At 45.8% G+C, this 26498-nt stretch overlaps 1 protein-coding gene across 1 annotated transcript in view; it reads left to right on the plus strand.

The window, feature by feature from the left end:
• Positions 1–7360: 7360 nt before the first annotated feature.
• VWF (von Willebrand factor) overlaps positions 7361–26498 on the plus strand; it is a 120827-nt gene continuing 101689 nt past the window's right edge. Inside the window, exons 1-6 of the mRNA XM_024579257.4 lie at positions 7361–7576; positions 8755–8809; positions 10263–10427; positions 15807–15909; positions 16192–16400; positions 21114–21238. Of these exons, the coding sequence (XP_024435025.2) occupies positions 8755–8809; positions 10263–10427; positions 15807–15909; positions 16192–16400; positions 21114–21238 (657 nt within the window). The 5' untranslated portion in view covers positions 7361–7576. The remainder of the gene's footprint in view (positions 7577–8754; positions 8810–10262; positions 10428–15806; positions 15910–16191; positions 16401–21113; positions 21239–26498) is intronic.

Raw genomic sequence — 26498 nt, forward strand, 5'->3', positions numbered from 1 at the left:
TACCTCTGAAAGGCCCCCACTCTTAATACTATCATGTTGGGTGTTAGAGCTTCAACACATGAATTTTTGTTGAGGGGGGGCACAAACATTCAGTCCACAACAATAAAAAAAATGCTACAGAAGGGAAATTGGTATAATTCTTGGCAGGATGTATAAAAGTCTTAACAATTTGGGGGCCTTTTGACCCAGCCATTTTTTTTTCTCTTTTGACATCTAGGAATTTGTTTTAAGGCAACATGCCAGGTCACTGGCTTCTGGACTGTGTCTTTTAAGTGCAAATTTCAACCATATAGAAAACTAGGGAGGATAATATAAAATATCCATGTCCCAGCCACTTTGGTCCCATCTTAACATGTTTCCATAGTTGCCTCGTATTTTTGCAATTATTAAATAAATAAAACATACCCAGAGGGGTATAAGCCCCTGGGTACCACTCTCTGGATCCCTGCATCTTCCTACCTAGAGAGAGCTCTAGCCTGCATTTAGCAGTTATCGCTGCACGCATGTTTACTTTTCCTGCAATTACACATGTTTGTAAGCAATAGTTAGTACGGTTTTATTTTACATGATCTTTAAGTTGACATATGCTACCATGCTGTAGAAATCCTCGGATACTTGCTTCAGTTTTTTTGCTCACCATTATTTTTGGGATTTATCCGTGTTGGTATGCATAGCCTAGATGATTCTTTAACTACTATTTGGGATTTCATAGGATGAATGAGCCCTGACTTGTTTACTCCTGTGGTTGAAGTGTGTTTAGGTTGTTTACGTGTTTTTGTGAATTCCCTTTGCTGCTACAGCGAACGTTCTGTGCCAGTTGCATTGTGCACGTGGGGAAGAGCATATTTAAGTTTAATAGCTATTTCCATGTTTTTCTCCAAAGCAATATACCATTTGTCCTGACAACAGCACATGGTTCCAGCAGCCCCACATCCTTGCCAATCTGATGGGAAGATAACTGACTGAGGTTTTATTTTGGATTTCCCTGGTGATCAGTGAAGTTGAATGATTTTTCATATGTTTACTGGCCAACCGGGGTTTTTCCTTTTCTGTGAACTACCTTTCCATGTCACCTATCTGTGGCCACTGGGTTGTTTGTCCACTTAGAATTCTCTAAAAAAATTAGATATAACTGACATATAATATTGTATTTGTTTCAGGTGTACAATGTAATGATTTGAATATTTGTATACATAGTGAAATGCTCACCACAGTAAGTCTAGTTAACATTTACTATCACACCTAGTTACAAAATTCTTTTTTCTTGTTATGAGAATTTTAAACATTTACTCTCAGCAACTTTTAAATATACAACCCAGTATTAACTGTAGTCAACATGCTGTAGATTGTATCCATGACTCACTTATTTAGTTTGTACCTTTTATCCAATCTGTCCCATGTATCCATGAGTTCAGTTTTTATTTTACTTTTATTTTTAGAGTCCACATGTGAGATCATGTAGCATTTGTCTTTGTCTGACTATTTCACTTAGTATCATGCCATCAAGGTCCATTCATGTTGTTGCAAATGACAAGATTTCATTCTTTTTTTTATAGCTGAATAATATTCCATTGTACATATGTACCACATTTTCTTTATTCACTCATTTGTTGATGGACACTTAAGTTGTCTCCATATCTTGGCTACTGTAAATAATGCTGCAGTGAACATGGGGTGCATTTATCTTTTTTTAAAAAAGATTTTATTTATTTATTTTTAGAGAGAGGGGAAGGGAGGGAGAAAGGAAGAGAAACATCCATCGGTTGCCTCTTGCATGCCCCCAAATGGGGACCTGGCTCACATCCTAGGCGTGTGCCCTGACTGGGGATGGAACTGGTGACCCCTCAGTTTGTGGGAAGACACTGAGCTACACCAGTCAGGGTGGGATGCATGTCTTTTAGAGTTAGTGTTTTTGTTTCCTTCAGGGAGATACCCAGAAGTGAAATTGCTGATTCACATGGTAGTTCTATTTTTTAATTTTCTGAGAAACCTCTATTTTATTTTCTACAGTGGCACACCAATTTATGTTCCAACAATAGTGCACAAGGGGCCTTGGCTGGTATGGCTCAGTGGATTGAGTACCAGCCTGCGAACCAAAAGGTTGCCGGTTCGATTCCCGGTTGGGGCTCGTGCGTGTGTTGTGGGCTGAGTCTCTGGTGGGGGTTGCATGAGAGGCAGCCACACATTGGTGTTTCTCTCCCCATCTTTTTTTCTCCCTTCCCCTCTCTGTAAAAATAAATAAAAAAAAAATCTAAAAAAAATAGTGCACAAGGGTTCCCTATTCTCCACCTCCTCATTAGCACTTATTTTTTGTCGTTTTTTATAATAGCCATTTTTGTTTGTTATTGACAATCTTAAATTTTAAATTGTCTGAGCTATTCTTAATCTTTTGTTTCCATATGGATTTTTGATAAAATTACCCAATTTCATGAAAAACCCTGTTACATTTTATTATTGCATTTGATATGTAGACTAATTTGGGGATAATTGGTAAATTTACAATATTATGACTTAATATGAACACAATGTAACTTCCCATTGGGTTTTCTGTAATGTCTTGCAACAAAATTTATGATTTTCTGCATCTAATGTTATGCGAATTTTATTATATTTGTTGTTTTACTAACAGGACACTTTAAAGATTGCATTTTATAATTATACAGAAACACAATAGATTTAAAAAATTAATCCTGTTTTAATGAACTGCTGACTCATAAGATTCTCTTGCATAGAATTCTCTTATGTAGATTCTTTTACGTAGAATTCTCTGGTATTTCCCTATGTAGACAGGGAAATGACTTCAGGTAATGACTGCTTTTTCCTTTAGAAGCTGCATACCTTATGTTTTCTTTGCTTTGCTTTTTTCCTGTCCTGGCCTGGACATCTGTTCCAGTGTTGACTAGCAGTGATGATATTGCCCATCTTTGTCTCGTCCTGGCTTTAGCAGGGAAAGTGGCCTCTATTTCACCCTACTTGTGAAGTTCGCTCTATTTCTCAGGGCAAGGACCTTCCCTTCTCTTTGCAGGTTACTAAGATATTTTTGTTTGCTTGTTTTCCATAAGTGAATGTTGTTGACATTTACTCAAAGCTTTCTCTGCTTTGCCTTATAATTTAATAATTTTTCTTTATACATTTTGAGCTTCTATTATGAAGACCTATAAATCTTTAATTATATCTTCCCGGGGCACTCGTCTTTTCATCATCTTTTATCCCGTTTGTGTCTAATACTGACTTTTCTCCTATGGTCTGTTTTGTCTGGTAGTGATGTACTCAGCTTTCTCTTGCTGGTCATTTGCCTTTTCCTCTTTTCTCCTTACGTTGTTTGTCTTTAGGTTTTAAGCCTGTCTCTTGAACATTGCTGAATCGTGTGTCTTTCGAAAGACAACTAATTGGATAATCGCTTACTTTTTATTGCTGTTAACTAATGGTTAGATTTTTATTACATTATTTACGCTATTTGTCCTGCTTTCTCCATGTTTTCTCCCAGGTCTACCCAGGTTTCCTTATTTCCTGTTTTCCCCCAATTGTTTGGAACAGGTACATCCAATTCTGTTCTCTTAGTAGCCTCTCAGAGTTTTACTATGCCTTCTAGCCTCAACCAGTTCCAGAGCGATCCCCTCGTTCTTTCTTCTGAGCAACACCAGGACCTTAGCACACTTTCACTCCCGTCCTGCCTCCAGTTAGGGGCTATCGCTCTCTGGTGTTTTGGTTCCATCTTCTTTTTTTAACTCTCCAATTTATCATCATTATCGTTATGTTTATGCAATCTCAGCCTGCTCATGTTTACCCCAGAATTTTTTGTTTACCTCTTCTTTTGGTATTTTCTACGTGGGTTTAATTTCCCTCTTCCTGAAGTAACTTCTTTAAGGTGCTTTCAGAAAGGACTGTTAATGTTAAACACCCTGTTGTTTTTCCGAAAAAGTGACTTAATTTCACTAGGTAGAGCAAACGCTACAGTTACCCTCCCACGTCCCTGGGCCCTTCGCTCTTCATGTGTTTGTTGCGGATGACAGTGTCTGCACCTTTGTGCCCACGGGCCAGACGTGTTGAGGAGTTAACGCCCGCAGGAGCAGCCCTTGACAGTTAATGACCGGTGCAGGTGTAGAAGCACCGCTGCCCGCTCAACCTAAGAGTGGGGTGACTCTGAGGCAACTGTCTTACCCCTTTGCCAGACTTTCTTCATGGGATTCAGCTCAGTGACCCATGTGGTGGCTTGCTTAGTAAACATGCTTCACTGGCTGCTTTCTTTACCCCCTATCGTGTCCCCACTTCCCTGCCAGTGTTTCCTGTTCTCCCGAATAAGTCATCTGCAGGCCTAAAATTCCCACGGCCTGCTTCCGGGGGCAGTCAAGCTAAGGCACTGCATCTAGTATTATATATATTTTATAGTTATATATATTTACATATTTTATAATTTTATAAAAAATATAAAATATAATATATAATCATATATATGTATATAATTTATATATAAATATATGTAATGTAAATATGTAAATATATATATATTTCTCACCACTTCTCTTTGGATTTCCTCATTTTATCATGTCTCTTAATATGTCTCTCATTTTTTTCATCTCATCTCTTTGAATAATTTCCTTAGTTCTACCTTCCAGCAAACTTTTCTGTAGAAATGTCTAGTGCTTGTATTTGAATTTTTCAATTAATTTACTATATATCTGCATTTCTAAAAGTTGTTTTTCAAGTCTTCCTGTTCTTTTCTCGTGATGTCTTCTTATTCTATGTTTTCAAATCCTGCTCTTTATGATAATTTTAAACACTCTTATTTTTTCATCACTATCTGATCAACTTATCTGATGTTCCTGGGGGATCTAATCCTGCTTTTGGTTGTGGCTGCTTATTCTTGTTCACGGTGAATTGTTTTCTCAAGTGTTTTAAAATCTTCAATTTTGAATTCATCCTCTAGAGAGCTTTATCTGTGGGTGTCATATGTGACCTGGGAAGAAACTTTCTCCTTTAAGATAGATTTATGCGCTCTCCTGAAAGAGACCAGAGATGACCTCTGAAGATGGTTCACTATTCACTTGACCCAGAAAACCTCACAAAATCATGCAAATCAAGAGGTTCAAACCTTTGTGTTCCCTTTAAGAACACTCATGAAACTGCCCAGGCCATCAAGGGTATGCATATTTGAAAAGCCACCAAGTATCTGAAAGATGTCACTTTAAAGAAACAACGTGTCCCATTCCGTCGATACAATGGTGGAGATGGTAGATGTGCCCAGGCCAAACAGTGGGGCTGGACACAGGGTCGGTGGCCCAAAAAGAGTGCTGAGTTTTTGCTGCACATGCTCAAAAACTCAGAGAGTAATGCTGAACTTAATTAAGGGTTTAGGTGTAGATTCTCTGGTCAGTGAGCACATCCAGGGACACAAAGCTCCCAAGATGCAGCGTAGAATTTAACAGAGCCCGTGGGCAGAGTAACCCACACACGAGCTCCCTGTGCCACATTGAGTGACCCTGCCTGAAAAAGAGCAGGTTGTTCCTAAAACAGAAGATGAAGTTGCACAGAAGAAAAAGGTATCCCAGAAGAAACTAAGAAACAAAAATTTATGGCCCGGGAGTAAGTTCAGCATAAAATAAATGCTAATAAAAGTAAAAACGGGAAAACGAAAGAGCGATAGATTTGTGCTTGTCTCTTCCAGAAACCCCAGCTACTGACCTCAGACTAACTGCGGTGTCACCATCTCGGCTTGGGAGTTTCTGGGCCATGAGGTAATGTCAATGCGAACCTGAAACCTACATGAGTACAAGCCCATGGCTACAAATTCTAGAGAAATTAATTTTCCCACCTCCAAAACAGGTGGAGACAGACAAGTTCCTTATTTTCTATGTTGTTGGCTGAATTTTTCTCCTAGTCCACCGTTTGGAAGGTGGTTCCCTTCAAGGGTGTCCACTTTTTGCAGGAGTCTTGTTCCAGGGCTCTTCCTGAGTTGGGCTCAAAGCCTCATTTCCTGTTCTTGCAAGGCTGGGCCTCCGGCCTGGAGGGAACCAAGAATAGCTAACCACATAGGCCTGCACTGCTTCCTGCTCATTTGGGCCCCTTTTCCTCCTTGATTCTTGGAGATACTCATTATTTTCCTCCCGTTTTAGTGGTGCACTTAAAGATCATTTGTCCTATTGAACATAGCATTTCAAGATATCTTGTAGTAGATGAATTTTCAGGTAACCCAGTTTTTAAAAAAGCTGGAAATGGAAATTCTTAAGTATGTTTTCTGCTATATAATGCCAGTTCTCCCCTTTCTACCATTTCTTTCTTGGGGACGTTCATCTTCCTCTCCTGGGTTGGCAAGGGGAGTGGCGGAGTGTGGAGGATATGCGTGGGGACATAATGGTCTCCCAAAGTCTTAGGGCAGGTGGCATCACACGAGAAGCAATGAGGTGTGCTTCCTTACCTAACTAAGTCTTAGGCTGCCTGCTGTCGTGCCTAGATCCCACCATGAGAGTCACCTTCCTCCCCTATTTTATGGGCTGCCTCTTTCTGAAGGAATGAATTTAGCAGATAATGTTGAAAATTAGGCTCTTGGAAATTGGAGGTTGAGAAGGACTGGTGTGTGTGTGTGTGTGTGTCTGTGTGGCACGCGGTGTGTGTAGTGTAGTGTCTGTGTGCATGGTGTGTGTGTGTGTGTGGTGAATTTGGTGTGTGTATGTGGTGTGTCTGTGTGTTTTGTGTGTCTGTGTGTGGTGTGGTGTGGTGTAGTATGTGTCTGTGTAGTGTGTATGGTATGTAATTGGTGTGTGTGTGTGTGGTGTGACAGTGTGTGTGTGTCTAAGATCAGGGGCTGAGTGGTGGAAGAATCTTTGGGAGGACTATTAGAATTAAACCATCCTGGCCATCATTTCACAAAGGCCTGGACTTATGACGGGGCCCCTCATCTTTGACTTGTCCATTAACCCTGGCCAGGCCCCAAACGGACTATTTTTGTCAGAGACCAGGACTGGATCATTCATACCTAACATGGACAGGAAGCATTAGTTCTCTCCTTCCGCCAGATATGGCGGCTAAATTGGCTCAGGTTGAGGTATTTTCTAAATTTCCCTGAAATCTGGCATTGGAAACTGGATCCCAAAGCTTGTTGATCTGGTTTGGATTTCTGCCTTGCCTGACCAGCCTGCCCGGTCATTCCATCTGTATGGGGAGAACCAGGGACCGGGTGTTGGGGGGCATGGGGAGGGTAAGGCAGCTCATTATGGCAGCTGCCAAGAGGTCTCCCACCAAACTGTTCAAAGCCCTATCAGCTTGGAGGTGTCTCTAATACCATTTCCGTTCATTGTTTCCTCTTGGTCATTAAGAGGAGGCCAGTCCCGTGTGTGGTAGTTCACAGCTATTGTGGTGGGAAAGGGGGGGTTGGTGGACGTCACAACTTGGGCTTTATCTGCCTGGCTGCGGGAAGTCTGCAGCCCCTGGGTCACTGAGCAGCAAGCCAGGGCAGAACTGCAGCAGTCCCGTCAAAGCAGCAGCTGCGGGGGATCATGGCCTAGGGCTGGCGGCACCACTGTGTGGCTGAGTTTTCCAAGCACCTTGGAGACACCTGCAGTCCCATTTGCAGGGCAAGGTATGGCCTTCTGGGAGGACAGCTGGCTTGGTTGTGGGATAAAGATCAGGACTGATCCCTCCCTCTCAGGAGCTGGGATTCTTACTCCCTAGTCTAGACAGGCTTTGTTTAGAGGGTGATTCAAAGCCAGGGACCATTCTAATTCCCCTCCTCCCCTTTGCCTCTGGGGTGTCCTGTGGCTGCCTCTGCTCCTGCCTGGGCTTTACTGCTTGTACTACTCTGATCCTTACTGGGAGCAGCCTGATGTGCCTGTGTGCGGAGAGGCTACAGGAGAGGACACCTGCTTTGGGACCAAGACTTGACCATAACTGACATCAAAGTGTTCCTTCCACAGATAAATTAACAGACTGGGTTTATTTCTCTTTGTTTGGCCTAATGGGACATTGAGTAGGAAAGGAGTCACCCCCAGTGAATCTCAAGTGACAGACTGCACTTAATTTAGCAACTTTTCCAGAGGAGATGGTGTGGCAGGGGCCCTAAGGGACATGGGGTATGCTTTGCCAGCCAGGGTCAATTGCCAGCCCCCTCTGGTGGGCCGCACCATGGGCACCCTTGTCCAGGCCCAGGGCTACTGGGCTCCTCTGCATCTGTCAGATTGACTCAACAAACACTGTGTGAACATTTCCTGGGTGCTGGGAATGGAGATGAGTGAGGTGCTCGTGGTACTGTGTGGTGACTGCCTAGAAATGTCCGTCATCCCTAAGTGTTCTCCAAGTTGGGGTGTCAGGGTAGGAACAAAAGCATAAGACAGTTCCAACCCCCAGTTTGCTGCCAAGTGTGGAGAATGGAGAGACAGGAAGGAGTTAGGTGCACACTGGCTCTTACCTTCTGCAGGCATGCAAGGAAATGAGAGAGGTCAGGCTGGCCTGGAGGCGTACAGAGAAGGCAGAGCCCTCCTCCTCTGCCTGGTTCTGAGACTGCTGCTTGGGAAAGCATGCTGGGGGGGCCTGGCTCATAGTGATTGCTACTCTTGGGCCTGGCCCTGGCCAAGGTTTTTTTGGGGGGTGGGGTGGAGTAGGGGAAAGCACTCCATGTTCAGGCAAACATGGGCCAATAAGCATTAATATTTTCTCTCGCTTAAAAAATGTTCTTCCCACTTCATGAAGAGAAAGTAGCACACACCAGCAGCCATCTGTGTGGACAGTGGTCACCAGCTCATTTCTCCTGCTTCTCTGCAGATGATTTCTGCCAGGCTTGTGAGGGTGCTGCTTGCTTTGGCCTTCACCTTGCCAGGTAGGTACCAAAGTGCTCCTACTCTTCACTCCTGCCCCAGGGCCATTGGGAGCAACCCTCTTCCAGACTAAGCAGGTGTGTCTGTAGCTCACCTGGGTGCCTGCCCTGTGCTAGGCTTGTGCTGGCCCTGCCAGAGTCACTGGTTGTCTGGTTAACTCCCCTTGTTCTGCAGAGCCCCCTGCCCCTGACTTGTATTGCTCAAGGAGCAGATACCTGCAAATGCCTTCTCCAGTTGGGGAATTAAGAAGTACAAAGGCCACACAGAGCAGTCCTGTATAATGGGGCTGGAGGTCGGGGAAGAAGGAATCCAAGACAAGGATGGATGACTCGTTTTAGAAGTGGAGGTCACCTAGTTGAACCTCTCAGAGTCCAGGTGAAGAGACTGTGGGTCAGAGAGGAAAAATGACTGCTTCAGAGTCACACAGACTCAAGATCCCAGGCCAGCACTCTGTCACTGTGCTGCTCTGTCTTCTGTCACTGACATTCTGAGTCTGTGAATGACAGGAGAGACCTTTTCTGAACCTGGCCTGTCTCCGCTTAGACCACTCAGGCCAGCATCATCCAGTCTGCTGCACACAGGTTAGTCTGGGACAAAACGTACATGGTCACACCTCTACGTCCTCCAGCTAGGTGAGTCCTGTGCCAGGGGACCCAGAAAACTTAAGAGATTTTCACCTGCCAACACACACACACACACACACAGTGTGAGGGTGGCAGAAGGGTGCCCTCGGAGTTGGCGTGTGACCTGCAGGAGTTAACACTTTATAGGTTCTATGTGTCAGGCACATGGGCTGATCTGTTTAGAATTAATCTGTTCAAGATATACAAGTAGATTAATGTGCAGAGATGCTCATTACAATCTATTTATATATCAGAAAATTTGGAAAAATGCTAAGAACCTAACAAAGGAGGTTATACTATATACATTTAGATGCAAAGTATAATGCAGTCACTAAGATTCACATTTTGGAAGTATACACAATGTCATGATAAATTTTTGACAATATTGAGAGATTGGTTGTAGTTTGCACAGGATGATCACGATTTTGTAACCCCCCCCACAATTGTGTATATGCTGTAAAACACAATAGAAAGATAAACACTAAAATTTTACCTCTAGCTATTGCTGAATGTTGGTAACCGATGATTTTTAATTTTTTATGATTTTCTTCTGTATTCTCCAAATTTTTTAAATAATGAACATGTACCACATTTTAAATGGGTATGTAAATGGCATTAAACCAAATAGATTTCCTGAAAACAACTGTTCCTCCATTGTTGCTATGAGTCCTGGGTCATATCTGGGGGCTGAAAGCAATAGCTTCCATCTCATTTGGGATGGAAAGTACTTCCCCACAGCCCAGTTTCTGTGAGATGCAGCCTCATTTCTACAAGGCTAGAGTGCTGTTGGCTGATGGTTCCAGCTGTGCTCACCGGGGGCCTCTCCCTTCAGGGACCCTTTGCGCAGAAGGGACTCTTGCTAGGTCCTCAATGGCCCGATGTAGCCTCTTTGGAGATGCCTTCGTCAATACCTTTGATGAGACCATGTACAGCTTTGCCGGAGACTGCGGTTACCTCCTGGCTGGGGACTGCCAGAAACACTCGTTCTCACTCATAGGTGAGTCTGGGGCACTGGAGGGAGGAATGCAGAGCGGGAGCTGGCTGAGCTCAGCCCTGGCGTGTGGGGGGCCTGCGGGCAGGGGGAGTTTTCCTTACAACAGTGTCTGATCTGGAAGATCCCTTCCGAGAGCGTGGTGGGGAATGACCTTTCCATTATACAGGGCTCCCCTTGGCTTTTCCCTGGGCCTCTTTCCGTGGGAGCCTGGTGGGATGGAGAGAGTCTTTATGCTTCTCCAGTGATTATGGCCACTGCTCTGGGTCCAAGCAACACCCTGGGAGCTCCAAAGCATCAAGAGGAATGATGGCTCAGAAGGTGCTTTATAACAGGCAAAGGCCCTAGCAAAAGGGAAGGGTCATTCCATGTTCTTGATGGAAATCAGAGCATCAGGCCAGTGTTGAGCCTTCTGGTGTTCCTGGAAAAGAGCTGGTACTGTGCCCGTGTCATCTCTGCACCCCCACAGCTGTTCTGAGATGTAGGGACAGATATAGTCACCGGTATTTCCAAATGCAGACCTCATGGAGGCTGTCTGATGCTCCCAAGGACTGGCAGATAATAGAAGGAAGACCTGCGTTTTGATCCTGGGTTTGTCAGGATGAAGGAACTTTCCCCTGTGCTGGGGAGAGAGGGCACTTTCCAAGGCTGGGAGTGAGGCTGGGAGCCGCGACAGAAAACTGTGGTTTGGTGACCTTCCCACTCTAAGAATTCATCACGTGCGGGAGATGTGTGAGTGAGGGATGCTATACAATGTAGCAAAGGTGGGGGCCTCCGCCTTGGGGAGGCTGAGATAGCAACGGGCAGACCCGCATCGGGGAGAAGAAGAGCAACCCCACCTTCCCTAGAAAGTTGAAGGCTGAGGTCCTCCCACCTCAGGTGGTCCCCATGTTTATTTTAAGTGGATTTCTCTACCTTAAAAATCATGGTGCATTTTCTGGAACATGAGTGGAACCTGAGAGCACTGTGCTATGGAAATAAGTTGGACAGAGAAAGACAAACACTGTATGATCTCACTTATATGTGGACTCGAAAAACAAAACAAAACCAAATAATGTGCCACCAAACTCATAGGAAAAAGAGGCCAGATTTGTGGTGACCAGAGCGGGGAGGTGGGGAGTGGGAGAATTGGATGAAGGGGTTCAGAAGGTACACAACTGCAGTTACAAGATAAATAAGTACTGAAGGGATAATGTACAGCATGGTGACTGTAGCCAACACTGCTGTGTGGTGGATTTGAAAGTTGCTAAGAGAGTAGATCTTAAAAGTTCTCATTACAAGGAGAAAATGTTTTTCTTTTTTCCTTTTTCTTGTATCTATCTATGTATCTATCTATCTATCTATCTATCATCTATAAAAATCACAGTGGAGATGGTGCAGACCCTGTAGCTGGGATGGGTCTGGGGGTGTCCGTGGACATGGACGGTAAGGAGAAAGATTTTAAAAGAAAGAAATAATGGCATCCTCTCTAGCCCATGACTTTGAGCTTCAGTGGTATTTCCAGGGAAGGGGGCCCTCTGGAGACCCTTGGGTGCCTTGGAGGGGTTGCTGTCTCGACTTCACAGTGTTTTAGCTCGGCTCTGCTGCAGACTCCTTACCCTGCAGATGGTTTGTAGGCAATGAAATCTTAGTACCAGGCACAGAGTTCACATTCTGGGGTCGGGGGGCTTGAGCAGCATGTTAGAAAAGCCCCCTCCCCTACGTAAATGCAACTCTGGACCCTTCCCCTATAAAGGTAACCCCACTAGTCAGAGGGACTCAAGCCATGCTGGTGCCTCTGGGCTGTACTGTCACCTCCTCCAGGAAGCACCCCCTCCCCGCCAGCTCTGCACTCTCCCCAGCCCTGACCACTCTCGCCCGTACCAGCGCTGGGCTCATCAACATGTGCTGACTGGCAGTTTTTGTCCTGTAGGACGTGGTAGCTCAGTCCCCAACAGGAAATGGAAGCATAGAAAACCAGAGTTGGAGTCAGAAAACCTGTGCTCTCTGCTCTCCCTCCCATGGAGTGTCCTCAGGGGAGTCACACAGTGTCCCTCAGCCTCCCTGTCCTCCCTTTAAAATGCAGATTCTGTGAGGAGCAAGGGAGATGCGGGTTTCCGCTTGTGAAGTGTTCCCCAAACCTTTGTGGTTGAACCCAGCCACCGTAACTCAGGATGTGCACTTGTTGGACAGGAACTTCATAGAGATGAGGGGCTGCTGGGTGCTTGGGGGCATTTCTGTCAAGGTTATGGTGACATCCACCCCCTCCTCTACATACCCACGTGACTTTGTGTGGAGGCCTGCCTCTCGGGCCATCCTCTGGGTTTCCTGGCCAAGGAGGAGTCAAAAGGCTGTGTTAGGCCTCTCTGTGTCAAAACATCTCAGTGGGACCCCTCTGTCTTCTGCCTGCCCCTGGGTCCTTATTCTTATAACAGCCTGCTCTTGTCAAGTGTCCGTTTTCTGCAGGTCATTGGCCTGGACCAGGATGTGGGTCAATCACACTTTAATGTAGATCGGGTTAATTCCCACCCCAAATCGTGCTGCTAACCTCAGAGAGAATGTGGCTACTTTTTCTCTTTTGGGTGGGGGTGGTGGATGGGTGGGCAGGGCATTGGGAAGAGAGAAATAATCCGAGCAGGCTGGGCCTAGGGAGGGGGTCTGGCCCTGCTTCAGCCGCACTGGGGCCAGGGGCAGGGGTGCAGCGAGCTGGACGCTGTAGGTCCAGTTCCGAGAGCATGACTGCGTCCTCGCATACATCTCTGCTCCATTGTTCTCCAATGACATCCTGTTTTCTCAGTTCTAACTCACAAATTCCCATTTCTCTCTGAGTGTCCATGGACCTTGTACACATCCTGAGTGAGGTGTTTATGTCTCAGCCTGAAGGACCACCAGGTGCAGAGGGGAGGCCTTTTCCTTGACCAGGCCCCTCCTGACCAGACAGGGTCTAGGGTCCTGGGCCAAGGCTACCAGCACAGGGAAAAGGAAGAGACGCCAGAAGTCCTGCTGGGAGAGACTGCCCTGTTTAAGCCACACTGCAGGATCTATCATCCCAAACCAGCCCAGAGAGACCCAGAAACCACCAACGGCGTGCTGAGTCACTTCCCCAGCCCAAGCCTTAGTCTCCTCGTCGGTAAATGGCAACAGACCAGATTTCTGTTTCTCAGCATGTGGATAATGGTCACCTGTATCAGAATCACAGGAACGGAGGGTGAACTGTTCGTTAGGAATGCAGGTCAGGGAGCTCCTCTATTAGTCCCCGCAGCACTTGGAGCTGTCTGGCTCCAGTTGCCAGCCTGTACCTCAGGCTGCTGTCTCTCCAACATGCAGCGGGTGGGGGACCTTGTTCCCCACTGAGCTCCTCAGTCACTGAGTTCAAGAGCCATGGGGAGAGTGTCCCTGGTTTGCTTAGGTCTCTTGGGGTGGAGACCCAGCCCATCTTCTCTTAGCTGCAGGAAGTGTTAACCAGCAGAGAGAGGCAGTGTGGGAGTAGCCCCTCCGTACTCTGCCCCTCCCCCGGGCCCACTGGCAATTTCTAATGGCTTGTCTTCCTAATAGCTGCACATTATCTGATTCCCCTGAGTTCTTCAGGGAGGGAACAAAGCAAGTAAAGTAGGATCTGGAGTTCTCCCCTGCATTAATGGTTAACTGAAAACACAGCACTCAGATGCCCTGTTAGACAGCTTTGTGGTGCAAAAGGAGGTTTGGACTTGGTGTCAGAAAACCCAGGGGTGGGCTCTGCCCGAGGTAACAGTTTGTAAACCGACTATTCTCACTGGGGTGATTGTCCCCCAGAGGACAGTCGGCAGTGTCAGCAACATTTTGGGTCATCACAGCTGTGGGTGGATGCTGCTGGTGGGTAGATGTGGCTAATACCCTACTTCGCACAGATTGTCAAATAAAAAAAAATGATAACAGCCAACACAACAATAGCCGTCCAGTGTGAATGAATCAGAATTATACCTATTTTTGGTCAGATCGGCAAAACAATGTATTTTTTGGTGTGCTACAGAATTTTAGCAATAAGCTTATGTGTGCCATGAGATGAAAAAGTTTGCCAATCGCTGGGCTAGTTCTTTACATGTGACGACCCTCACTGAAATCTCACCATGAACAAGTCTACTTTCTGGCTCATTCTGGTTGGTTAGGAGTGTGTGTGGGTCCCCAGTGGCCCCTGTCCTCAGGGCCCCATTGGGGACCCCCCTTCTCAGACCACTGTGGGACTGTGACTGAGGTGACCCCTTCCCTCACTCTCCTTATCAGTGGCCCCAGCTGTGGCAGCAGGACCTCACACCAACAAACCTCCCAGGTTTCCTGGACTTGGTTCCACAGACACTCTTGCTTCCTCTTTTTTGGTAGAGCTGAAGCCCACCCTCCTCTGACTCCAGCAGGAGAAGGTACATTTCTTCATTTCCAAGGTCAACTTTCCAAATGGGCCCTATGCCCCATTTCTACAGGAGCCCCAAGGCACTGTACCCCACACCTATCCCCTCTTTTCCCAGCATCTTCTGTCTCTCTGTCCTTACTGGCTGTCCTCAACTTCCCTGCTTCCATCAGCTTCTCAGTCTCTAAGGCCCACGGCCAGATTCTCCCCTGTTCCTCTGTCTCCTTTGTCTCCATGGCCACTCAGTCCTCTCTGAATTCCAAGGGCCCTGCGTGAGGGACAGTCGTCAGGGACTAGCTGTGGGGTTGCAAGGTCTTCATAATGATGCAAAAATGTCTCTCCACCTGTTTTTCTGCTTTCATGTCACTGCCACCACCCATGTCTCTGTTTGTCCCTCACAACTGGACCATTGGCATGTAGAGAGAGGCTACTTTATCATGTGTGTGGCTGTCCAAACATCTGTAAGGACAAAACTGATTATTGATTGCATTTCATTAAGTTCCCCAAATGGAATCAATGACTTGACCTATAGATTCTCTAAACTTCTCCCAGAGAATCAAAGTCAGTAACCTGAGGTGGGACTCTTGAATCTCCATTTTAAACAAAGCACCTGTTTAGGACGAACCTAAGAAAACATATAAAATAATACATGCTAGAGCGCCTGTTAGCAGTAACTCACTTTGTTGCTTTTATTTGCTCCCTTACAATATTTTCAATAGTTGCATACTCCTCTTATTGTTGTATTTAGGTTGTAAACTCCCAGAAGGAAGCGGTCGTATGTTTATATTGTGCTTTTGAGAAGTATAGGGGACTACTAGAGGGCTATGTATCCAGAAGACACTCGATGTTTTAGATGAATAAGAAGATGGGTGAGGAACAGTATTTTGGAGGAGATTTTTGTTGTCCATTTGTTACGTCTTTTGTGGGAAGTATTCCACTTAGATAAGATTATAGAGATGATGGTTATGAATAAATGTATTGACTCTTTTGGATAACGATCACCACTATTGACTCTTGTCTTTCAGGAGACTTCCAAAACGGCAGGAGAGTGAGCCTCTCTGTGTATCTCGGGGAATTTTTCGACATCCATTTGTTTGTCAATGGTACTGTGCTGCAGGGGGACCAGAGGTAAGTCAGAAGCCCAAAATGTGTGAATGTGTAAAAGCCCTGGGAATTCCCCTTGCATACACTGCCTCGTCTTTCAGATGAAGAATCTGGGGCCCAGAGAGAGGAAGTAAATGTGTCCCGAGGAAGCCAGTGTCAGGGCTGGGTGAGAGCCAGGGCTCCTGACTGCTGGGCTAGGCCCTCAGCCACTTTGCACCATAGTCTGGGGTTGGGGTTGAAGGGTGGGAGGGATAGCCAGAAAATATATGAGAAGCCCACTTCCTGAGCTTACCCGTGTCCCTCCAGTGTCACCATGCCCTATGCCTCCAACGGGCTGTACCTCGAAACCGAGGCTGGGTACTACAAGCTGTCCAGTGAGGCCTACGGCTTTGTGGCCAGGATCGATGGCAGCGGCAGCTTCCAAGTCCTGCTGTCAGACAGATACTTCAACAAGACCTGTGGGCTGTGCGGCAACTTTAACATCTTCGCTGAAGATGACTTTAGGACACAAGAGGGTAAGCTTTTCTGGGGTGCCATTTCCTGGAGGCGTGGTTATGCTTGTAACTTCACTGTTCACAAACCTTCACTATGGCTCTGCCCCTTGCATGCCCATCATCTCCCTGTGACCTCACCTCAGTGGATCCTGCCATTCATGTCTCTTAGCATTCCATCTCACTGCCTAGACCTCCCGTCACACTCGATCCTGGAGTTCCTCAAACCTCACTTGGTTCAACTCTGACTTCCCTATAGCAACTTATACATGGTAGATGGTTTGTAAATTCTGGATGGTTTGAACAAACCCTCCCGAACCGGCACAATGGAGATTTATGGGTGAAATCAACACTGCCCCTGCCAATATTTATGTAATTGAAATTATCAAAAAAAAGGTTAAAGACTAATTTTTTACAGTCTATGTGTGTGTTCATAAGCAGTAGAAGGTAATGTGGACAAAGTGAAGTCCACCACTAGTTTTTAATCTTGTTTTGATAATTTCAATTACATAAATCTTTAATTAGTGATGCAAAAGCTGAACATTTGTGTATGTTTTACTTCTTCCTTATCACCTGATTACCCTCTGATTAAGGGATTAATGTGCAGAGAAACAGTTGGCTATTCCTTTCATTGGACTGAAAAATAGTAAGATCACTTGTTTCTGTCTTTTCTAGTACTGATTTCTCAAACTTTATATCAGTCAATATGTATGTTTAAGGCTATGAATTTTCCTTAAGTACTATGTTAGCTGCATCACACCAATTTTGATATGTAGCACATTTTCATTTTCATCTAGTTCTAATGAATTTTCAAATTTCCATTTTGAGTTATTTCTTAACCTATAAAATGTGTTGAAAACTTTCAAATGTTTAGAATTTTTAGTTATCTTTTATAACTAAATTTATTTCTCAATTAAATTAGAAATTTGAGTAGATTTGTTTGTGGCCTAGTACATGATCTTTTTTGTAATTATTCTATGTATGTTCCAAAAAAATGTATTCTCTGATTGCTGTAGGATTTTATATATACTTATTGAATTAAGTTTGTTAATTATATTAATCAATTATATCTTTTTTTAAATCCTAACTTAAGGACATACTTACTGATTTGAGAGAGAGAGGAAGGGAAAGATAGAGATAGATAGATAGAGAAAGAGAGAGAGAGAAACATTGATATGAGAGAGAAACATTAACCAGTTGCTTCTCATATGCACCCCTAGGTATTGAATATGTGACCTAGGTATGTGCCCTGACTGGGGATCGAACCCTCAACCTTTTGGTATATGGGATGACATTCCAACTAACTGTGCCTCCAGCCGGAGCTAAAGTAGATTGTTTTCTATGTTTCATGATTTTGGATTGTGAGCTCATCTTTAGAGGTGTTTTATATTAATTTTTTAATGTAAAGTTACTGAATCTCACAAGAAGTATAAATTGGAATCTCAATCATACTTGAAGGCTTTCCCGCTACTATAAACTCTCAGAGGAGACTTTTTCTGTCCTAACCAGAACCCAGACCAAACAAACTTATTATTTTCCTGTTTCTCAGAGTAGATTTTTTCTTGTCAACTTTCTCATGCAGAGAGCAGCCCTTTAAGAGGGCTATCATGTATCAAGCCCACCTCCCCACATCATGCAGCCCTGGATTCATTCCCATCTCCACAAAGTTGTTAAAACTCAAGCCCATTGATTGGCAAGAATGTTGCTCTCATTCTAACACCCTGAAGTCAGAACATCAAGTGACACTTGGCAGTTCCATTTTTCAACTTTCTTTCCTTATTCTTCCTTTCCTCCTTCTCCTTCTTTTTTTGTCTCTTGTAATTCTCTATGCTTTTTTTTGTGACATTAACCATGGACTCAACAGGATTTTTTTTTTTGCAGTGGCACATTTTAAAGATTTAAAAAAAATTGTTGTATAATAAGAAATAAAACTCCTAGCCCTAAGGTATCTTTTTCTTATTCCAGGCTTTAAGGTTTAAAAAACTAAAAATAGGACCTATGCTGTCAGGGAAAAGGTGCTGCTTATTGGCAAAAAGTCAGGACTCTGGTGTCATTTTGGAAATCATTTTCAGAGGATTGTGGCTTTAGGTCTATTTGGTTGGTAAAGACTCAACGATTATTTTTTTCATAAATTACTTTATTATTGTTCAATTACAGTTGTCTGCATTTTCTCCCCACCAGTCCCCCCAAGCCCAGCCAAACCCACCTCCTTCCCTTGCTTCCACCCTCCCCCTTGGTTTTATCCATGTGTCCTTTATAGTAGTTCCTGAAAATCCTTCTCCCCACAGTCCCCTCCCCACTCCCCCCTGGCTATTGTTAATTGTTCTTAATTTCAATGTCTCAGGTTATGTTTTGTTTGCTTTTTTCTTTTGTTGATTATGTTCCAGTCAAAGGTGAGATCATATGGTAAGGACTCAATAATTTTTGTCCCTAGATAGTTACCCTTGCTTCCTGACATCATGGAAGTCAGCGTAGCTGGGCTTTCACTTTGGCTCGTAGAGACTTTTCTGTTAGTGGGAATATTTGTAATTCTGTCTATTAAATATCCCTATGCCTCATTTCAGATTGAGCTCCCAGAGTTTCACTTAATGGAAGGTCAGGGATGGAAGGATCTTGGAGGCCATCCAGTCTAATTTCTTTTTTCATTTTTTATAAGGTTTTTAAAAAAGATTTTATTTATTTGTTTTAGAGAGGGGAAGGGAGGGAGAAAGAGAGGGAGAGGAACATTAATGTGCAGTTACCTCTCATGCACCCCTTGTTGGGGGCCTGGCCTGCAACCGAAGCATGTGCCCTGCTGGGAATTGAACCAGTGGCCTTTTGGTTTGTAGGCTGGCACTCAATCCACTGAGCCACACCAGCCAGGGGATTACATGTGAAGAACTGAGCACAGAAGCATGATGGGATCAGCCCCAGATCACATAGGGTGATGGAAGGAGAGTTGAGACCAGACCCCAGAGGCCTTGAATCTCTCCAGCGCTTTCCCCACCCAACACAAAGCTTCTCTTCTGCCTCTTCCTTAATATGGTGTGTTAGAAAGTGAGCTGGCTCGTGTGGCACCGAATAGCCAAGAACTCAGGGAGCAGCACCTATCACAATGCCAGGTGCGCATCAAAAACTCCACAAATTTAAGTTCACTTCCTTTTGGCTTCTCCCATGTAGTAGTTCCCTGCAGTTACCATCAAATTACCACCAATTTGATGGCTTAACACCATAGAAATTTATTCTTTCACAATTCCAGGAGCCCAGAAGTTCAAAATCAAGATGCTGGCAGGACTGTCCTCCCTCTGGGGCCCTACGGGAATATCTACTCCTTGCCTCTTCCAATCACCGTTAACAACTTTGACTTGCGTTAGTAGCCTTCCAATCTCTGCCTCTGTCCTCAACTCACATCACCTTCTCTCTGTGTGTCTCTGCTCTCCCTCTGCCTCTCTGTTAGGGATATGTGTGTTTGCATTTACAGCTCACTCAGGTGAGAGCAAGACAAACTCTTCCTCTCAAAGTCTTTAATTTAATCACATCTTTTGCCCTATAAGGAGATATTCACGGGTTCTGGGAATGAGGAAGTAAATATACCTTTTGTGGGGTGTTTTTTTTCCTACTTACTACACCCCAGATGCCAACTGACTATATTTCTAAACTTCTGCTTTTCTTTTCTTTCCCTAGGGATAGTTTATTTCCTATTCCCAAGTACATTATTTTACCTTCAAATATGCTTCACTCTTCTAGACCTGGCTGTGCAAAATGCTCCATTAAGTTCGTTTGAAATGAAGGTTCAGCAGTGTTACTGGGGCTGCCGGTGGCTGTGACATAAAGTAGGCCCCTACTGTGCACCACGCCATGTAGGCCCATGAGGCCCTCATGGCCTGTTGTGAGTAGCTCACCGCGTGATTGTTGCAAGTCCTAAAGCATAGATGCTGTCCCAGCACGGCAGATGGGTGATTGGAAGGCTTAGCCTCTGTGCGGAATGCTTACCTTCCCTCTGCAAAAGCATTTTGCGTATCCACAATCTACCAGATAAGAATTTAGAGATAAGAGACACAGCCTGTGCCCTGAATTAAGGAGCTCAGAGTTAAATGGGGGCTGAATAAAAGCAAAAAAAATACCAACGCAAAGGATGATGAGAGCTTTGATAGAGAGATGGCCAAGGTGCTGACACAGCACAGAGAAGGGCCCCACCCAACTTAGGCTGGGTGGGTAGACAGGGAGCAGAGTCAGTTCTGAAGGACTTCCTGGAGGAAGTGGTTCAGGAGGTGCATCTCCAAGAATGAGTGGAGATACTGTACTTTGCCATATCTAACATGTACCTTTTGGTCCAAATTTTTGAGGGAAAAATAAGGATGCACATTATACATGAGAATTAGTCCTAAAACATGGACATGCATTTTACACAGCAAAATACGGTAGTCAAGGCAGTTGTGGGGAGAAGGACATTCCACACAGAAGAATGGCATGCAAAGGTGTGGAGAGGTGGAAATGGATGGACACCTACCTCATCTTTCATGTTGTCTTCCCCACTGTGCCCATCCATCCAGCCGCCCCTCATCAAACCCTGGCCGAGCTCTGATGCCTGTGCTCTATCGTGTTCTGCTGAGTGCTGCCTAGAAAATACCCCACCCCAGAGGCCATGTATGAATCTAACGAAAGTTGTTTTAGGAGATGACAGACCTACAGTTTTCACTCAGAAGTCCTGGATCAGGTATAACTGTGGCTTCAGTTTCCTGAAACTTTTCTCCACAGGGACCTTGACCTCGGACCCCTACGACTTTGCCAACTCCTGGGCCCTGAGCAGCGGAGAGCAGCGGTGCAAACGGGCCTCCCCTCCCAGCAGCCTCTGCAATGTCTCCTCTGAGGAAATGGAGAAGGTGGGTACAGCCCAGGCTGGGTATGGTCTAGATGGTGCGGGACTTCTGGAGTCACGAGGCAGAAGGACATCTGGTCTCAGGTCCTCTGCCTAGGGGAGCAATGGGCCTACCTCTGTGGGTCCCTCTGGCTGATCAATGTAAGCCTCCCATGGGTCCTTTTCTTTCTGAAAACCAACTGTGGCTAGAGTCTGGTTAACTCTAATTCTAATGTTATTCTGGGCCTGGAACTCTAAAAACGTGTCTGGTCTAATGACCTGGTATAGTGAGTGACTCTACTTTTCTGCTTCATACCCAAGGCCCTCTTATCTCCAAATGTCTCCATCATCACTTGTCCCCTGTCTGAAATTATTGCAATAGAAAGAATTCATATTTAGGTGCTCAGTAAGTGATTGTTTAAAATACAAATAGGGGAAGAAAACATCATCAGAAAGAGGGTAGCTTTATAGTGGGGGAAGCTGGGCGGGTAGGGGTAGACCTGAAGTGACCAGCTTGGGCATTGTAATAGTTTCCTGAGGCTGTGGTAGGAGGCAAATTATCTTAAATTTAGTGGCTTCCGAGAACCAAAATGGCGGCGTAGGTAGACACACTGCGCCTCCTCGCACAACCAGAACTGACAGAGAATCGAACAGCAAGGGGGACCAACACCAAGGAAACAGAAAATAATCATTCATCCAGACTGGTAGGAGGGGCGGAGACGGCACTGGGGTGGAGAGGACTCGCGTGGCTGTGGCGGGACTGAGACTGGCGGAGTGTGGGACAAATGGCGCAGGCAGTCCGAGCACTAGCAGACCCTGAGGTCCCACATTTGCACAGATAAACCCAGAGGGCCGGACTCAGAGTGGCGGAGAGTGGGGCAGGCAGAGTGGCGGATAGCACATTGCGGCACCACATTCGCCCACAGATAAACCTGACGAACGGCGGGCAGAGAAGCAGACCGCTGCGCAACCCAGGGCTCCAGCTCGGGGAAATAAAGCCTCAAACCTCTGATTGAAAGCGCCCCTGGGGGTTGGGGCGGCAGGAGAGACTCCCAGCCTCACAGGAGAGGTTGTTGGAGAGACCCACAGGGGCCTAGAGTGTGCACAGGCCCACTTACTCGGGAACCAGCACCAGAGGGGCCCAGTTTGATTGTGGGTAGCGGAGTGAAAGATTGAAATCCGGAGGAGAGTGAGGCGGGCGCCATTGCTCCCTCTCGGCCCCTCCCCCACGTACAGCATCACAGCGCAGCGACCAGCATTACCCCGCCCCGGTGAACACCTAAGGCTCCGCCCCTTAAAGTAACAGACGCGCCAAGACAAACAAAAAAAAAAAATGGCCCAAATGACAGAACACTTCAAAGCTCCAGAAAAAATACAACTAAGCGACGAAGAGATAGCCAACCTATCGGATGCACAGTTCAAAGCACTGGTTATCAATATGCTCACAGACTTGGTTGAATCTATTCGAAAAACAGATGAAAAAATGAAGCCTATGCTAAGAGAAACAAAGGAAAATGTACAGGGAACCAATAGTGATGAGAAGGAAACTGGGACTCAAATCAACGGTGTGGACCAGAAGGAAGAAACAAACATTCAACCAGAAAAGAATGAAGAAACAAGAACTTGGAAAAATGAGGAGAGGCTTAGGAACCTCCAGGACACCTTGAAACGTTCCAACATCCGAATTATAGGGGTGCCAGAAGGAGAAGAGGAAGAACAAAAAATTGAAAACTTATTTGAACAAATAATGGAGAACTTCCCCGATCTGGCAAAGGAAATAGACTTCCGGGAAGTCCAGGAAGCTCAGAGAGTCCCAAAGAAGCTGGACCCAAGGAGGAACACAACAAGACACATCATAATTACATTACCCAAGATTAAACGCAAGGACCTACGTCCAAGATTACTGTATCCAGCAAAGCTATCATTTAGAATGGAAGGGAGGATAAAGTGCTTCTCAGATAAGGTCAAGTTGAAGAGGCTCATCATCACCAAGCCCTTATTATACGAAATGTTAAAGGGAGTTACCTAAGAAAAAGATCAAAAATAGGAACAGTAAAAATGACAGCAAACTCACAGTTATTAACGACCACACATAAAACAAAAACGAGAGCAAACTAGGCAAACAACTAGAACATGAGGGTTGTCAATAAGGGAGTGGGAGGGGGAGAGGGGGGTAAAGGTACAGAGAATAAGTAGCATAGATGATAGGTGGAAAATAGACAGGGGGAGGGTAAAAATAGTGTAGGAAATGTAGAAGCCAAAGAACTTGTAAGTATGACCCATGGACATGAACTATGGGGGGGGAATGTGGGAGGGAGGGGGGTGGGCAGGATGGAGTGGAGTGGGGGGGGAAATGGGACAACTGTAATAGCATAATCAATAAATATATTAAAAAAAAAAAAAAAAAAATTTAGTGGCTTCCAACAACCGAAATGTATTCGCTTGCAGTTTTGGAGGTCAGAAGGCTGAATTTAGTTTCCCTGGGCCAAGATCAAGATGTCAGCAGGGCGTCCCCTGCTCTGAGGCTCTAGGACTATCTCTTCTTGCCTCTTCCAGCCCTGGTGGCTGCAGTGTTCCTTGGCTTGTGGTTACCTCATTCCCGTCACTGCTTTCTGTGGTGACATGACCTCCTGTGCCTATGTCCCTGAGACTCAGTACATATGGGGGCACCTCCCACCCTTCACACACAGCCCTGTTTCTTCCTGTATGGTAGCTAGTTAGCAGCTTTCCCCTCAGAGGTGCCCTTTGTGATCCCACAAACCACAACCTCTCCCTTGGAGAGAAGGGGGTGGGCAAGGGAGGGCGTGTGCACCCTGCCTCCACCTTCTGCAGGTAGAGATGGGCTTTGTGCCCCCTGTGTGGGGCCCCGGGAGGATGACACTTCAGGTGGGGAAAGGTCTCCTGGTGTCCTCCCTCTGTCTGCATTCCCCCCAGAGTGCCCTCACACTGGGACGGGGGTGGGGAGGAGGAGGCCAAGTGCACAGCACTTTCAGCATAAGCTCTCCAATTCATTCTTCTTCTTCTCTTTCCTCCCAGTTATCACCCTATTCCTCTGGGGGAGCTGAGCCCAGCTTGAGTTTAGAAGGAGAGCAAGGTGCCTGAACCAAACGTACAGTTGTGTGGTTGGCTGGTGGTTTGCCTCCCCTGCCCTTGAATGTTTCCAGGCAGGAGAGAGATCAAGGGTGGGGGTGCCTCCACAGGTGAGGCGGGTGGGGGCCACACATGTACCTCTTACACCCAATCAGCTCTTTGAGGACATACGGGCTTTGTCACATTTTATTTTGCAAACACAGGCCAGCTCAGCGCTGAACAAATGTTCTCTTACCCTTGGAATAGTGAGGGAACATTTATACAAAGGAATAGTCTCATTTATCCATAGAAGTGGGAGGTGAAGACAGGATTTTCAAATGGAAAACCTGTCACTGAGGCCCCATAGAGAAGGGAGACTGAGCCCTCGGTGGCCCAGAGACGAGAGGGAGGGAGGGAGTGGGTGAAGAAGGGAGGGAGGGAGAATCCACCAGAAACCTTGTTTGTCTCCCTGGGTGCCTTTGGGGGCTCCAGCTGCAAGCTTGCTACTCACTTTGTCCCTTGGGTGTGTTAAAGTCCTTACTAACCAGTGTCTTGGGAGCAGCTTAAGAAACTGGTTACCGAGGTCTTAGTGCTGGGCGGAGGCCCCCAAACACACCAGACCTCCCAAGGCACAAGCTCCTCCAAGCTCAGAACACCAGGTTGCAGGTTGTTTACCTGAAAAGTGTGGCTGGCTTTGTCTTAGCCAATCAGGCTGCATTTGTCTGTGACTGGGGCTGTCTCATTGGCTAAGAAATACTGTGATTTCTCTCCTGGGAGGTGATTAAGTGGTCTTTGGAACTGTTCACCGCTGGCTTAGTCCTCCTGGGCCATTGGGTCAGAAGTCAGGTCTGGTAAATGGGATCGTTTACAAGTGTTTGCCAGTGTGACTCCAAGGCCTTGTGCGGTGGCAGAGTGCTGTGTGGGGCAGCCTACAGTGACCTAAGAATTTTGCTTGAGAGCCCACAGAATCTGTCCTCCCACTTCGCTGGTGCTTCCCTGTCTTTCCAAGGTGGTAGCAAGGAGTCAACTTGTTCTGAGAGCCAGGTCATATTACTTATACCTAGGGGATGAATGTTTCCTTGTTATGCCAACAAAACCCAGAGCCTGTCTGCTGGGACTGATAATGGCTTGTTTGAGTGCATGCAAATTTGCAGCTTTCTCAGCTCTTCAAACAAAGGGCAGGACTGCTGGAGTCTGGAGCTCAGGGAGCAGGGCCTGGTAATAAAAAACCCCAAGCTCTAAGTGCTCAAATAATTGATGTTAATTTGCAGGCAACTCTACTGTGCAATAAACATTTTAGAAAGATCTTTAGGTCGCCTTTTAAAAAAAGTTTGTCTGTCTAGAGAATGTCAACAAGGGCTTACATTATGAAGATCTTGTCTTTGCCTGGCAGTCTCTTCTGCAACGTGAGGGCCATGGCTCCAGGAGGCTGGACTAGTCCATACAGTGCTCTTGTTAATAAAAAATGGCAGCCCTTCCTTAAGACATTTGACCACCACCTGTTGGGAAATTGCCATCATAAGCATAAATGTGCATAGAATGTACATGTACATATATGATTCCTACGATGTGAATGGTAGCCCCTGAGTGTGTTGCCACTGTGCACTGTATGATCTGCAGAACTACACTTGTTGTCCATGGACTTGGCCTTGGCCTTGGCCTTGCTTCCACTGGGAGTCATAGTCCCAGCAACCATCCTCTGCCTCCCATTTGCTGCTGCCATCTGAGTGTGAGGACACTATGTGCCTCTGGTCTTCACAGTCCTCTCCTTATACCTCCTCCAAGCTCATCCTCAAGATGCCCAGTCTTTCCTGAGAAGACTGAGTGTGTCAGTTATTACTCATCCCTGGTGGCGAATCCTGTCAGCATCATCCGCAGGCAGGTGTCTGCAGCAGAAGAAAAGTCTTTTCATCTATGTTAGAAATAGACTCATAATAACTCAGAATGGGATGAGATTCCAGAGGCTACCTAGTCCAGCTCCTTGCTCATTGCATGCACGCTCCCCACAAGCTCTATCCTGATAGCTAGGCAATGCTGTTACCTTGATTTAAGAGGTAAATCTTTGAGACATCCTTGCTGAGATCCTTCCAGCTCTCTTGCAGAGCTCAATCTTGGCTCCCTGGTAAATTTCTCTTTTCTTTTTACCCCACTAAACCCTACCTCAGTGCCCTTGAATACTGGGGGAAGCAAGACCCTTTCGGTCTGGTTGCTCCAGG

This window comes from Desmodus rotundus, chromosome 3 (assembly GCF_022682495.2).
Source record: "Desmodus rotundus isolate HL8 chromosome 3, HLdesRot8A.1, whole genome shotgun sequence".
NCBI classification, from domain to species: Eukaryota; Metazoa; Chordata; class Mammalia; order Chiroptera; family Phyllostomidae; genus Desmodus; species Desmodus rotundus.